This window comes from Neurospora hispaniola (assembly GCF_033458365.1).
Source record: "Neurospora hispaniola strain FGSC 10403 chromosome Unknown B0T23scaffold_5, whole genome shotgun sequence".
Classification (NCBI taxonomy): Eukaryota; Fungi; Ascomycota; class Sordariomycetes; order Sordariales; family Sordariaceae; genus Neurospora; species Neurospora hispaniola.
Window position 1 is genome coordinate 643,769 of NW_026944410.1, and position 15,487 is coordinate 659,255.

General features: G+C 51.4%; 3 protein-coding genes across 3 annotated transcripts; 2 read left to right on the forward strand and 1 right to left on the reverse strand.

The window, feature by feature from the left end:
* Positions 1 to 127: 127 nt before the first annotated feature.
* Positions 128 to 6,406, forward strand: B0T23DRAFT_158505 (uncharacterized protein). The gene is made up of 9 exons (XM_062832681.1): positions 128 to 244; positions 362 to 596; positions 670 to 735; positions 790 to 852; positions 913 to 1,119; positions 1,212 to 1,329; positions 1,418 to 5,872; positions 5,945 to 6,080; positions 6,172 to 6,406. The coding sequence occupies exons 1-9, from the start codon at positions 234 to 236 to the stop codon at positions 6,251 to 6,253; spliced, it is 5,373 nt and encodes a 1,790-aa protein (XP_062691495.1). The 5' UTR covers positions 128 to 233; the 3' UTR covers positions 6,254 to 6,406.
* Positions 6,407 to 7,170: 764 nt separating this feature from the next.
* On the reverse strand, positions 7,171 to 9,348 carry B0T23DRAFT_381503 (putative cell shape control protein phosphatase ppe1). The gene is made up of 4 exons (XM_062837268.1): positions 8,848 to 9,348; positions 8,339 to 8,735; positions 7,847 to 8,276; positions 7,171 to 7,777 (listed from the first exon to the last, which is right to left on the reverse strand). Exons 1-4 carry the CDS (start codon positions 8,993 to 8,995, stop codon positions 7,586 to 7,588), a joined length of 1,167 nt encoding a protein of 388 aa, XP_062691496.1. The 5' UTR covers positions 8,996 to 9,348; the 3' UTR covers positions 7,171 to 7,585.
* A 305-nt stretch (positions 9,349 to 9,653) lies between these two features.
* B0T23DRAFT_339506 (Smg-4/UPF3 family-domain-containing protein) lies at positions 9,654 to 12,683 on the forward strand. The gene is made up of 2 exons (XM_062835860.1): positions 9,654 to 10,216; positions 10,275 to 12,683. The coding sequence occupies exons 1-2, from the start codon at positions 9,975 to 9,977 to the stop codon at positions 12,550 to 12,552; spliced, it is 2,520 nt and encodes an 839-aa protein (XP_062691497.1). The 5' UTR covers positions 9,654 to 9,974; the 3' UTR covers positions 12,553 to 12,683.
* The last annotated feature ends 2,804 nt before the right edge of the window (positions 12,684 to 15,487 follow it).

Here is a 15,487-nt window from a genome sequence, read left to right on the forward strand (position 1 = left end):
TCCAGGCCTTCGCGTTGCATGATCAGTTGCGTGACATTTCTAGCTTCCTGTCGCCTGCGAGCTTTTTCCAGTCACTGGCTTTCTCCCCAGCCCTGGCTGTCTTCATTCCACACTTTGCGTCTCTTTTCCCGGCAGTTGAGCTGTAAGCTGCGCCATCCCGCTCCGCCGCCTCACACCAAGCCGCGAAACTTCCTGTAACCATCAAAGTCAACTGAGGGTATAATGCTCATACGATGAAGCCTCTGTAAGTGGCCATCCAGGCTTTTCGATTATCACTATCTCCCCAGCCAAGCGTTTGGTTGTATGCACATCTGAACTAGCCTACAACAGCTGACGCAATACCATATCGCTCTGCATATAGCTTCGTTGTGATCAACGGCTTAGACGATCTGGAAAGCAACAACAGTTGTTCGACAGAAAAGCGCAATTCCATCCAAGCCAAGCCGATTTCAGATCTGTGGCCGGATGCCGAAGTCAGGATCTTTGACTTGTTTGATAAGAACGCCCCGCCCTCGCAAGTCAACGAGATTTATCTTATACAGCATGCTCGACGTATCATTCGCGACTTGAATTGCTCCGATGATGTACCATTGCGTGTGAGTCTCACCTAGGAGAACCTCGCGAATTTAGCAATCAGACTTTTAACCATGTATTTTGGGTCAACCACAGACTTATGCCAATCCCTCCCCAGTGGTGTTCCTTGCTCACAACTGCGGCGCTGCACTGGTTCAAAAGGTAACATCAGCAATACACACGGGAAAAGGCTCATGAGTTGACTCATGTGTTTAGATCTTGTTCTTGGCCATCCAAGACATTTCTTCGCAGTGGCTCGCTATTTGGGCAGTCGCTGTTGTACGTGCCTCCCGTTGATCCAAAATGATTGCGTGCTATGCTAACAAACGGCTGTTGTAGCACTTTGTTAACTCGCTTGCGGTTGTCAACGATGGGCAGTCCGAATGGGAACATTACGTTGTCAACCTCCTATCGAATACTAAAATGGGTCTTTGGCACCTTTCAGGCATCTTTGAAAAGTTGCCGAGTGCATTGTTGCAAGTTGGGGTTGAGTTCTCGGCCATCGCAGATGCATTTAGCATTCATTACCACAGCATCCAGAGTACAGTAAGTGCACATAACAACACTACACTATCGTCCAACTACATACTACCGCGAAACACGTCAAAACTGACCAAGACCACTTATTCGCATTGCAGGGCTCAGACAAAACTTTGCGTGGCTTGTGGGGCCTCCACAATGGGCAAGAAGGATACGTTGACATGCTTGCAAGCATCCATGGGGCCCTTCATCAGGACTGGTGGGACTCATTTAGAGGTGAGTAGGGGCACCTCGCTATTTATCCGGAAAGATTATTAGCTGCTTCTCCCCAAGGTCTTCACTAACGCGATCCGCTTTGAACCAGAAACACGTCGACCATTTTGGGAGAGGTTCTATCACAGGTATATTGCGGTTGGTGGAGGAAGCTTGGGCTGGTTGATCCCAGACCGCCAGGGGCAGCCTTACAGTTTCTTACAGAGCAGCTTCCATGACAAACCCCCCTTCGATTTGAAGTCATGGATGGAATCTTCCAGGTCAGAAATCCTGCTGGTCGTTGGGTCTCCGGAATCTGGTACCAGAAGCCTTGCTTGTTGGGCTCTTACGACGCTACAACAAACGCCAAGCGCCCTCAAAGCGGACATGATGGTTCTCAGCTACGACTTCACTGCCCAAAATGCGAGACCAAGAACTGAGAGCTCCGTTCTTACGTCCCTCATTCAACAGATTATCATGCTCAGTCCCGACAGTTGTCTACACGTCAAGAGGCATATGAAAAGTATTTTCAGGTCAAACATGCCTTACGTACCGTGTAACCTGTTATGGAGCTTACTCAGAACTCTTCTCGAAGCTGTTAAGCCTCATCGAATATTTTTGGTCATACATGCCATCGACCAATGTCCACAAGATGCGCCGAGGGCAGGAACACCGAGACATCCACGAGCGGTCGGATGCAAACTGGCAGATCTCTTGCTCATCTCTCAAGGACCATTGGCCAGACACGTGAAGATCCTCATGACAAGCTCAAATGATTTGGGCCTAAAGCAAGAAAACCAGATACGGCGGTTTGACCTCAAAGAAGACAGCTGCAGAGACATTGTCAAGAGAGTTGCCAAAGAAAGAGTTTCAAAAGTCTTATCGCAAGCATCCGCTTGGAGAGACTTTGAGCCTGAGATCATGGAAAAGATTTGCGTGAAGGATCACACTTACCTTCAGACCATGCTCAACATCGGACTCCTGGAGCAAAGCACAATTCCCGCAACAAAGGAAGCCATAAAGTGTTGGTTGTCCAAACCCCTCCCTTTCGGTGCAGAATCTGCGCTCTTCGAGGTACACGACGTCATGTCAGCCAGAAACATTCTCAGCTGGGTGTCATACGCAGTTCGACCGCTCACCCTTCGCGAACTTTCGGTCGCGGTAGCGCTGCAGGGCCTCTCCCTAACTGATGCACTGATGATTGGAAATATGTCACTCGAGTTGCTAGAAGCCAAAGTCTCATCCAATCTAGCAAGAGACATTGAAAATCCCTTAAAGATACTCATCGATATCGAGGATGATCAGCACGTTACGCTTGCTCATCATACACTGCGGCCATATCTTGAAAAAGAAGGGACATGGCTATGGCCGGAGCAACACGCTTCAATTGCCAGTTGTTGTTTATCCTACATGAAGCTCTGCTCTCAACACAACACTGAAAACGATGCTCCACAGCCTGAGAATTCCGCGCTCGACGATGCTTTTGCGCTCTTGGAATATTCCCAGATTTATTGGACACAGCATTATGTCCTTGCGCGTTCATCCAACGATGACCTCGATGAGCAGGTTCTTGACTTTCTCACTTCCGGATCCGAGTCACCCGCCCTCCGATCATGGGCAGAGGCGTACCAGACTATTCATGATAAGGCGCAACTCGAACAGCTTGACATTGATGATCCTTTAACTTTGGCAGTCCAACTCGGCTTGAGTCGGATCGTGCGAGTGATAGTTGGGAGGGAAAACGTCCAACAACAACCGGAGAGGCTGGAGAAGGCACTGAGTCTTTCGGCCAAGTCCATGCCCCTGACATCCGAGATAATGGGGTATCTTTTGCCCCATAAACTTCCGAGTCACGACTTGAGTCCCGCACTTCTTGCTGCGGCACAATATGGCAACACGGACTGCCTTGGATTGCTCCTGGACCACATGGGTGGTTCTTTGGACGGCTTATTGCAGTCAGCTCAAGCACCTGAGAATCAAGATCCGGTCTTGTTAGCAGTCTCAGGCGGACACACATCAACTGTCGAGCTGCTACTTAACCGAGGGTGCAGCGTTCTCAGAGAAGACACAGTCAAAAACACCACACTACACCTCGCTGCGCAGCTGGGTGATGCCGAAACGCTGTCAATCATGAAGACGCTGCAAAAAACCGATTTCAGCATTGCACGACGGTTGAAGTCGACGCCTCGAGATCTGACACCTCTGGGACTGGCCTGTCGCATAGGATCGTCACCGACCATTGACATCCTTCTCGAGGATTGTGGCACCGAAGACGGCTCACCGCCATTCGGATTACCTACTGCCGATATCTTGGTGAATATCATGTTGACTGGGAACCTCACAATGTATCAGAAGCTTGCCGTTATGGTGAAGAATCCTTTCAGTCAGTCATACGAGCGATTTTCCACACCTCTCTTCGCGCGGACTGCTTCCATGGAAGTACTTAAGTACTTTGTGGAAGTGGAAGAGAAGTCAATCGAGGGTGATGCAGATAACGCACATCAAGATACACCCAAAAAAGCATTCAATGACGGGATATACGACTCCATTCGTTGCGCTTGTGAATGCCTTAACGATGATCTCGCAATTTGGCTTTGGAGGAAGTTGGATCAACCTGGATGGGATGTTCATTTTCGAACTGCGGTCCAACACGGTAGCCTCCCTTTACTCAAGCATCTTCTCAACCATGGATATCCACTGGATAAGACTCTGAGCACCAAATATGGTGTCACTACCTGGGTGGAGAGGATACACACTGCAGTGTTCTGTAATCACGTCGACGTCGTGAGATACCTCGCGCAAACCATGGCGAAGGCTAGGGACTCAGTCATCCAGCATTTGAAACCAAAGAAACCCGAGCTTGCATCATTACTCATCCGAGCCGCCCATTTAAATTACGTATTCTGCCTCCGCGAGTTGCTTCGTGAGATCTTTGTTCCTTTCGATCTTTCGGAGGTATGGGGCATAGTTTTGGAGAACGTTGTCACCGGGACCAGCCTGACAAGTCTTATGGATGTGTGTGAGTTGAAACCAAAGGGATATAAACTGTCCTCGTCTCTCGGAATAACGGCTTTGCGGAGGGCCTTAACTCTCGAGGATACACGAAGGTTGGAGCGTGTGGATGTGCTACTCAACAAAGGCATCTTGAAGCCCAGCTTGGCGGATAATGGTGACACATCGGCTCTACATGTCGCAGTGGGAGAAGAACCATACGACGTCAATGTCGTGAAGCTGTTACTGCAAGCAGGAGCAAGTCCAAATGTGGGCAAGGTGTATTCGCACACTCCCTTGCACGTTGCGGTCAAGAAAGGGTTGACTGATATCTTTCACCTTCTTCTCCAGCATGGTGGCGACCCTAATATATGTGATTACGAAGGTCAAAATGCTCTCCATCTGGCGATACGGGACGGAAGAAATGACATGATCAGGCTCCTTCTCGACCCGTGGATTCAACCCGAGCGGCACGGCCGTGATCATTCAAGCAGTCGTATGCCTCCCGCTCTATCCCGGCGCAACACCGAGAGACGGCGGGTTTCTCATCCAACCCCAGATCTGCTTTCGACAGATAATCTTAAGCGACCCTCCATGGACGCTCCAACGGCGGATATGCATAAAAAGACACCACTCATCCTTGCAGTCGAGAAAAGACTCATTGATGTTGTGCATAAGTTGCTGCTAGCGGGCGCAAACCCAAATCTACAAGCTTCAGACGGGTGCACTCCGCTCAATATCGCCATATGGACAGGGTCGCTAGAGCTGGTGAGGATGCTCATTGAAAATAAAGCGGACGTGAACAAGATAACCAGCCATCCGTTTGGAAGTCCACTACATTTTCTTGTTCGTCGACGCCCCAAAACCTCATACTTCCAGAATGTGGCAGAGCTACTATTTCAAAACAACGCAAACGTCAAGGCCCAGGACTTGCTCGGGTTTACTCCATTGATGAGGTACTTGTGCCAGTATCAAGCTCCTGTGATCGCTGTGGACCCAGCACCCCCAAGTGTTTTGGAGAAGCTTACAGAAGAGACCGCTCTACCCATCGCCAACACCTTCGGTAAAACCGCTTTGCATTACGCTGCCTTTTTTTCCAATACATGTGGTATGGTCATCAAACTTCTTCAAGCCGGGGCAGATCCACTCGCGCGTGACAATCTTGGCCACAGACCGCTATACTACGGTCTCCTCAACGTGGACAGGGCGGGCGAGATGTTGCCGGATTTGGTGCCAATCTTGATCAGTGCCATTCCTCCAAGTGCCCGGCGCCTTACCCTTTCTGAAGCTATCATTGCAGCAGTGAAGACCGGACTGGAAAGGCCGTTGGATATGATTTTAGAGGCGGCAGGAGAGGGTTTTGACTTTCTTGACAATCCAGACAATAGCGGGTACCGGGCCCTGGACATTGCCTCTTCGTTTGGGAAAGGTTTTGAAACGGCTTGCCAGAAGATCATTAACTTGGGAGGGAAGGCTGCACTAGACGATGAGAAACAGACGCCTACGCAATGGAACAAGGATGATAGGAGCGAGTATCTCGACGTGTCGGAGAATGGAACAGAGGTGTCATCCATAGGTATGATCGTTCCCATTTCCCATACATGGTAACTCGTGAGAGATCATGTGCTAATAGACATATGAAACGCAGCATATCCAATAGATTCCAACTCGATGCTGCTTATCGGAACAGTGCGGGCGGATCATCCTATTCCCACCAACAAACCGTTCTACTTCGAGGTGGAAGTTGTCGAACTGCCGATACTAGGCTGCGTTTATGATGAAAAGTGAGTCTTGATCCAATCAACCTCTAGGTAGCATTTGCCTTCTGATTATACTTACTTCAACTGACAACACACTACAAAACGTTCAGCGCAGTCGCAATTGGCTTTCAAACGGAACAATGTACACTACGCGCTTGCGTCGGCTGGAGAAGAAGCTCATGGGGTTATCACAGTGATAACGGCGAAGTGTACAGTGATGACGGCGAAGTTTACAACGCCTTGGATCTTAATTACAGGTCCATTTACGGGGATGAGGATGATTGTAGACCTACACTGTACGGTGAAACCGACGTCATTGGCGTTTTTGTCGACCAGCCCTTAGAAAGGGCCAGGTTTCGGAAGAACGGCGAGTGGGTCGGAAATTGGTTTCATGGAGTCGTTGGGCAACTCTACCCCGCTGTGTCGTTTTACGTCAGGTCCGACACTACAGCCAAGGTGAAAGTCAATTTCGGTCATGGGCGGGATGGGAAGACTACCGCCTTCAAGTACCCGCCCAAGGAGGAAGACTGGGAGGACACGACGCCTGAGGTGGAGAGACAAGGAAAGGAAGAGAAGGTGGAAGAAAGGGGGGAGACAAAGGAGCAGGATACAGAGGAGGAGGAGGAGGAGGACTCTGAGGAGGAGGATTTGACAGAGCCTGAGGAAGAAGAAGAATACTCGACCGAGGAGAAGACTGGTTCCGAAGAAGAATGATCATTTGACTCGAAATCCGAGAAAAGGAAGTATCACTAGATGACAAACGCCAGGAGATTGCTTGATATGGGGTAAATGGAGAGTGTGGATGTTGATACGATGTATTCCCTTTCTTCCTTCGCTTTTCTTGCAGGGTATGTCAATAAGTTTGGTTTTGGACACGAGGATCTCGTTCTGTATCTCATAGTGTCAATGTGTTCTATCAGCCTTAATCCCCGCCAAGCAGTTGATGAGTGCTAGTCAGTGGTTAAACCGGGGCTGTAAAGCTCGAGTTCAAGAATATCGTCAAGATTTCTCATGTCATGCTCCTTGGAAAAAAGCGTAGACGTACCTTAATTAGGTACCTTTAGAGGGGCGGTCTGATCGTCCAAGCCTCTCGGTTCAAGCGCGGTTTTTGAACGGAGCGTTGATTGGTTTAGATACTGCAGAAGAAAGGGTGGAAGGAATTCTTCCAGCTTCCACAAAAGCATGTTAGCAGAGCGTCTTCGTGTTCAAAGCGCTCGCGGTAGTCCTTGAAATCTCCGTGGCCTGAACCACGACGCTAACGGGTCAACTGATAACGACGTCGTTGCTGACACTTCCAAAGCCTGATTCTGGCACTTGAAACACAAAATTAGGTAGTATAACGCCTCGGAAACGCCAAGTATAAATCCCAGGCAGAATGTCATACATGAAATTAGGATCCTTGGAGTGTGGTTGCCACCAATTCCCGACGACAGAACGTGACCCGCCCCATAACGCAACGACATGCTTTCTTGACACCAAGACAATCATAACACCGCCCTCTCACCTCACCTCGCGCTCTCGATGTACTTTCATAGGAAGTAGTCACCCAGGCCCCTACGGCCTGCGGGGATATGCCGTTGATCGTCTGGCACGGCGGAGAAGATGCTGAACTTTGTGTTTTGGTCGCGGTCCACGGTCATGATGGATGCGACGTTACCGCAACGGTAACAGTAGTTGGGTGCCGACCATACGGTTACGACCGACTTTTCGGCGAAGTGGAACTATGTGAGAAACACAGGTTAGCTGGCATTTCTTCTCAAACTGTGGAGAGCAACAAGGAGATCACCCACTTTGTAACCCTCATTGACCAGCTGATGCGCTCTTGCAATTGTTGTCAGACCGTTGACGTGGTTGAACTCTGTCGCGACCTTGTCTCCGAACAGCCAACCAGCGCCACGTGGACTGACAGCCCATGTATCGACGTCTTCTGGGTCACTCCACACCAGATCGCAGAAAGCACCCTCATGCGGGATCTCCTGGGCACGCGCAACGACGCGGATCTGGTCAATCGTGCGGATCTCGGGACTGAGACCGCCGTGGACGCAGAGAACGGTACCGTCGACAATGGCGGCAAGAACAAGAAAGTCAAACACTTGGCAGCAAGCCTTCCAGACAGAGGCGTTGCCGTACTTTTGCTGGCACTCCTCGTAGAAACCGTAGACCTGGGTGATTTGTCGGGATTCGTGATTACCACGCACTAGAACAATGCGATCTGGGTATCTTTTGGGCAAAAGTGTTAGCAGCGTGAACCGAACCGGAACTAGAACAAGGGGCCTTCGTACTTTGCCTTGAGACACATGAGAAGGGTGAATGTCTCTAAACTAAAGTACCCTCTATCCACAAAGTCTCCGAGGAAGACGAAGCGAGTGTCGGCCGATTGAGAGCCCGTGTTGGCGCTGGATTGAGGGGTCTCTTCACTTGGGGATTCCTTCTCGCTTCCAGCCCCAGCCTCGCTGTCTGTACTGCTCTTGATCTTCTTCTTGAGGTTGGGATCTGTGATTTCCGTTGGGGGCTCGATGTCCTCGGATGTGATGACGGTTGTTGCTGTCTTGGGCGCCTGGACGTTTGTCTCGCCTGGCATGCCACCAGCAACGCGGAAGAGTTCGAGGAGATCGTAGAACTGGCCGTGGATATCACCGCAGATGGTAACTGGCGTAACAACAGGCTGGATGTTCGATTCTGATGACGTGGGGACACAAGTCAGCTGGACAAGTTCCCTTGTCGTGCGCGGGGATGCGAAGGCGCGCGCGCGCGCATGTGTGATGCTGACTAGTAGTTGGTGCTCAAGTACCTTCCATAAGAACTTCCTTGACAATTTCGCAGAGCTGCTTCATGACAGGCTCAGGAAGGTAATGACATTGTTTCGCCTCCTCCAGCCACTCATCTAGACCGGCTCCGGGACGAAGGTTAGCCGGACCCGGCTTTGGAATAGTGGACATGATGGTTGTATATGATCGGACTTGAGCTGTTTGGTGGTGTACGGGCTGTAGTTGTGAAGGGCGGGCGGGCGCAATATCTTATCAATCGAAGGGATGCTTGTGTTAGGCTGCGATGGAACTTGGTTCCGCAATTGTTAATGTCGCTAGATGAATCGCGGGTCGCAAGGAGTCGTGGTCAAAGAGTCCTGGGGCCACCGAGTGCAAGGGGAGGGCACTGCCAAATTGTTGTCGGGTGTGTTGGGTTGTTGTTTGTTGTTGGGATGAAATTCTAAGGATGACGACGAAGCCGAGCGCGGGATCTGGATGGCTGAGGTGAGCTGGAATCAACCTCGACCTCGACCTCGAACTGTGACCGGCAGCCTGCCACCCACTGGTACTGTGTACTGCCCGCGTGGGACCTGTGGCTAACTACGGTTTGCGGACAGTGGGCGAGTGCCCTGGATGGATTGCGCTGCAGGCCAAATCACGCGCGCACATTGGCGCCGAGAGCTGCCCCCCTCAGCCGCTGTGGGTCTGTGCACTCCCTCAAAGTTCTGGATCACCGGAATTGCGGGGCACCTGGAGTGTGGATTTCTTATCGAATCCGATAAGGCTGAGCGGTACCGCCGTACCTTAAAGACCAAGCTCCACCCTTTCCACTTCACTCAGCAATCGCATCCCGTCATTGTTCTTTGGATTTGTTACCCGACAACATCCAACACCGCTTGCGCCAGCCGCGCCCGCTTATCATCATCGACAGCTTGGTGTAAACTGTCGTCTCTCCAGAGAATCTCCCCTCTCGACACGAGCCCCGGCTGGTCTCGACTACAGTACTTGCTACGCCGACAGACATCTCTATCAGCCATCGACTTACGAACCATCATTCCGCCAATACCGCGACCGAAGCATGAGGCTGTGATTTCTACACTAGCTCGAAACTCCGCCCAGAAACTACACATACCCCGACTATTCCAAGCCACGGCAGCTTCAAAATCCAACCATGATGGCGGCGCCCCAGCTGCTTCTGCGCAAACCTAATGGCACCGCTGCCGGCCAGGCCACCAATGATGCCCAGAATGCACCCAAGACCAAGCCTCAGTCCGAGGGCGAAAAGGTGGTTGTCCGTCGACTTCCTCCCCTGCTAACCGAAGAAGAGTTCTTCAAAATCCTCGGCGACGAATGGAAAGTCGGCCATGGGAAGGTTGACTGGTTTTCATACTGGCCTGGCAAGAGCTCCCAGCAGTAAGTACATCACCGCAGGTTCTCCCAAATCCGCTTCTCACACAATCATGTGTCCCAGTCCCTCAAGGCCATCTCGGCCCTCCCGCGCCTATTTTCACGTTATCAGGAAAGATGACCTTTTAGTGCTCTCACAAGCCGTACAGAATGGCGTTTGGGAGGACGCCAAGGAATCCTACAACGACCCAGTCCTGATCCTGCCGCCCACAGCCGAGCTGTCGATTCACAAGAAGATTCCGAGCGACAAGAAACGGTTGGATAACCGCCAAGGCACTATCGACCAGGAGCCCGAGTTCATGGCCTTCCTTGAGAGCCTTGCCAATCCCGATGCCCACAAGACTACAGATACTGCCGGTGAACCGAATGCCGAGGAAACGTCAGCCAAGCCGGAAAAGGTCACCACCACGCCACTCGTCGAATATCTTAAGGAGAAGAAAGCACAGAGAGCCAAGGAGGCGGCACTTGCCAGGAGCGCCAAGCAACATGCTCGACAGGAATCGCAGGGAGGAAAGACCAAGACTGCCACCGCGACTATTACTCTGGAGGAGTTGAAAAAGCGGGCTAGAGAAGCCAAGGGCGAGAAGACGGATAAGGCTTCAGAGAAACCGAGGGACAATGTCAAGATTTTGACAAGAAGGGGCGCATCAAGTGCTGCAGCGGAAGCCGCCAAGGCTGCCAATACGGTTGCCAGCCAGATCCAGGACAACGCCCGGTCCAGCTCAAAGGCTGACTCCCAGACCAAGGCCGCCCAGAGCTCGTCACAATCCGCCACTCAGTCGACTCCTTCAGCCGACGCAACATCAGAGCTACCCAAGAGTCGACGCGCAGGCATCGCCGCAGCAGCACGCATCTTACAACGTGATCTGGGCCTCAGCCCGGGCAACGCTCACAGAAAGGCACGTCAGGAGGCAGCAAAGGCTGAGGCTGACGCAAAGGCCAGCGCTGCTGCTACTGCCAGTGCCAATGCCAGTGCTGCCAAAGAAACTGCATCCAGGGAGAAGAAGGAGAAGGAGACAACTCCTGCGCCGGCTAGCTCTGAACGTTCTTCGACGCCAGCCAATGCTGCCGACTCTTCGGCTGTTGCATCGCCTTCGGCGTCTGCTAGAGGACGAGAGTCAGCCTCCGGAAGAACGCGCGGAAGGAGAGGCCGAGGTGGGACTACAGAGGAAGGATCAAAGTCAAAGGGAACAGACGGCGGCAAGGAGACCAAACCTGCCGAGGTCGCGACACCACAACCGCCGATCAAGCCAACAATGATCCTCAAGAAGAGGGATTCCACACAGGCGACTCCATCTGCACTCTCGACGCCTTCGACGCCTGTAAATGCCCAACCGCCGGCCTTATCAGCCTCGCAAAAACCTAGTTCCCCCAAGCAGCCTTCCACTGGGGGCAGGCAAAGGGGTGGTGGCCGCGGAGGCGAAGCTAAAGAGAACGTCCAGCCCGGCAGCAACGCAGCCAACACCCCATCCACTCCGGCCCCCACAGGTCCAACCCAAGCCTTCATCAAGCACGCTCACCAAACACAGGGCGTCGCCGAGTCAACACTACGCGAGGCTCTGCAAGCCTTCGGTGCCATCAACTCAATCGATCTGCGAAAGAAGGGTTTGGCCTACGTCGACTTTGCGGACCCCGAGGCGCTGAAGAAGGCTATCGCCGCGAGTCCCGTAACGATTGCGCGGGCGAGCGTCACGATTCTAGAGCGCAAATCGGATACCGATAAGAAGGAAGACGGCGGCAAGGATAAGGACAAGGACAAGGAGACTGCTGCTGCCGGACCTGCGGCGGCGAGTGCACTAGCGGAGAAGGAAAAGACGGTGCCAGAGAAGGAAAAGGAAAATGAGAAAGAGAAAGCGCCAGAGAAGGGGAGGGAGCGAGAAAAGCGCGATGATGAAAGAAGAAGGGGAAGAGGCAGGGGCAGAGGACGCGATGGCGGCGGTGGCGGCGATAAAGACAAGGAGAAAGAGAAGGAAAAGGGCGAGAAGGGTGTTGATTCGAGGGGAGGAGCAAAGGGCGATGCCCCTGGTGGTGGTGCAAAGGAAGCCGTTCCGCAGGAGGGAGGTGGTTCCGATCGTCCTGTTAGCACTCCCAAGGCCGAAAGAGGCACCGTTGCTTCTGCTTCGGCCCGACCGACCTCAGCACAGGACAAGGGCGAGAAAGACAAAGAGAATGACAAGGGTGAGAAGGGCGAAGGCGAGAAGAAGGGTGAGAATCGCAGTCGCAGAAGACGCGGCGGGAGAGGAAGAGGTGGTGGTGATAAGGATAAGGAGAAGGATAAAGATGGCGGTGGTGCCAAGAAGGCCGAGGGTGGTGGGTCCGCTCAGGCCGCTCCGGCTTCGTGAGATTGGGAACGCAAATGACGTTCACGAGCACGGCCTTGCGATAAAATATGATGAGGAAGAAGATAAGAATATGACTAGTTGAGAGATGAGCAAAGTCTAATGAATGATGGTATCTTATCAACGTCCTACCGCCTTGACTGGTACTCTGTTATTTTGATGAAGGTTAAGGATCAACTGTGCATACTGGGCGTGAGAAGTGGTTTTACATAGGGTAAGTGCCGCGTAGCTGTAAGGATGAGTTGAACAGAGCACCGAACCGGGAGAAGAACATCCCGAAGGCTTCATCTGCTTCGACACAGAGGACGGGGGGGGCAAGTCGATATAGACATCTATACTTTGCAAGCTAGACATCTATACTTTGCAAGCTAGAAGTGAGCACGTTGATTCCACTTCATCATAATACAAAAAGTATGGTCCAGAGTAGAGCGCTGGCCCTTGTCCTGCAATGCTATATATGCTTACTCCTGACTCCTTCAGAAAGACAAGGGTGAATCCTTTCCCACGTCATGGAATAACCTACAAATGAATGCACCCCTGGGAACTTTACAGGTTCGAAACCCAGTGTCAACTTGTCCACTCGTTTCCACATCCAGTTTACGTCTTTTCCTCGATGACAGGCAGGGGCTTAATATCGACGTTGTCACTACCTCTAAGTATGTCAACTCATTCTAATAATCCTGTTACTGGGGCTGACGATTATGCAATTCAGGGTATTGGCGGCGTCCACAACGGGTTGGTACGAGTCTCTCAAAGTTCGAGTGACCTGAGTGATGGATGCCCGGCAGGGAAAGGAAAAGGAGAGAGAGAGACTGACTACCTAGACTACCTGATTAGGAAATGAGATGGTCCCCGGGCTGGTTGTTGCTTATCTAGAATCGAAAAGGCGGGCAGACATTCTTGACAGGAGAAATTCGAAGACCTGAATATACGTAAATCATCTGCGAGAACCAGAGCTGTTGAAGTCGTTGTCAACTTCTGGTGATGGGTGATGATTTCCTCCTCAGCAGGGCCAGGAGTTTCGTTCGGCTTCTTTTTTGTTACCTTTCGGCTTCCTTCTGATGGCGTTTTTTTTTTTTTTTTGTTGCATTGGCTACGAAACCATAGTATGGTAACTTGGCGATAGCAAAGTTACATCTAATGCCTTTTGGTGTTTTGGATGGTTTAGACTCATGAACCAGGAAAAAAAAAAAAAAAAAAAGTGGGCCACTCGTGTGGTAATTACACTCAGCACTACCGGAAACCCGCGAGAGGATACTTCAGTTGAGATGGAAGAAACCGACAGGGCGGGACGGGCTGCGGGGACATTGGATGGAAGAATGGAAGTCTTCAAATCCGGAAGTCGATGCAGAGGTTTGAAGTTCGGGGAGATCGAGACTGAGTGCATCGTAATAGTCGGCTAACGATTCCGTCTGGCGTTGTCGGCTTTCGTTTGGCGGAGTTTGGTGTACCAGTCGCAGATTTCTTCAAGGTGAAGGGCTTTGGGAAGGAGCGGAAGGAATGTAGCAAGGAGGCGAAGGAGTTTTGGGAGGAAGACTAAGAGAAGGAAGAGGTAGAGGAGATGGATTTCTCGATGCTGCTGCTGTTGTTTGCGATTAACAAAGCTACCTCTAGATGGATGAGGGCATCCGATGTATGGGACCAACAGCACCGATGATCGAAAGTCCAGCGGCATCCGTCAGGTTGTCCACCGTATTGGGTATTGAGAAGTCATCTTCGTGACCACGAATCCAATAAAAGTGCACTTCCACGGGCAGCCGCGAGCGCTTGCCTCCGAAGCATCGGCCCGGCCTAACTCCTGGGACTCCTCGACGATATCCCAAGTAACTAACTGGCCGAGCGACACCTGGGGTTATTGTGTTTCCCTTTAGATTCGTGAGGACTAACTAATAGTTTGAGAAGATTTGCACCTTTACGCGGCATGGCTGTTTTGTTTCTTTCTGGGAATTTCAGAAGGGGTTCTGCTGGCCGAAGCTCGTGGGGAATGCAATGTGTTAGTCAAGCTTGTCTTCTTGTCGGCGGAGGAAGGAATAATGGCCAGCACCTACGTGAATGAACCACCCTAGACCGAATCCCTAGTCTTCACCACTCAGCCAAGTTCCTCTCATATGGAGATGCCTGCGGTTGCGGCCGGGATGGAAGGGATAGGAAGGAATCGCTGAGGTATGTCGAGGCGGTTAGTATAGCCGCGGTTGGGATTGGTCATTTTGCTGCATATTTCCTTCTTGTCTCTGCATCTTCTCTCCTTGCTCTTAGCCTTGAAGTATGTGAGTCTGATGGTGCCGTCCCCGGGTAGTGGGCGAGAAGTAAAATTGATTGATTGATAGGTAAGATAAAGAAAGAATAGACTTTCAGAGGCCGTCTGAATTCAAATACCCAAGCAGCGAAAGATGTTGTTCGCATGCACTTCCATTGCAGCTTGCTACCTGAACCATAAACCATAGGTAGGTAGGTAGGCACACCTTGGCCCGCAACAGGTGGTAGCTAGAGGTACCTACCTGAGCCTCTCATGCCGTTATTCCAGGGCACACTCCCCTGACCAACGAGTTACCACCAAAATCACGACGAGTAGAATTGAGAGACAACTATTTAGGCGGCGGAAGCTCAATGTGAATGCATCATCATGATGTCTTGGGGTGAAGACCGGCGGAGAAATATGGATGGTTGACGCCATACAATGTAAGTTTGTACACTGTTTAGACCTACCTCTAGGACAACCGATGATATATCACCGCCCACCACTTGGTTGTTCATTCAGTTGTTGCTATCGATTTCACCCTCTTTTTACTGCTGGAGTGTAATCTCCAACTCATGAATATCAGTCTCAGCCGCCAGCCAGCTTTGTCCTCTCGGACTTCCCCGGTGAGCCCGACCTTCTGCTCTGGCTGGCCCGATCACAATTGTTGTAAGTGATTGCCTCTTTTACTGACGGAGGTCT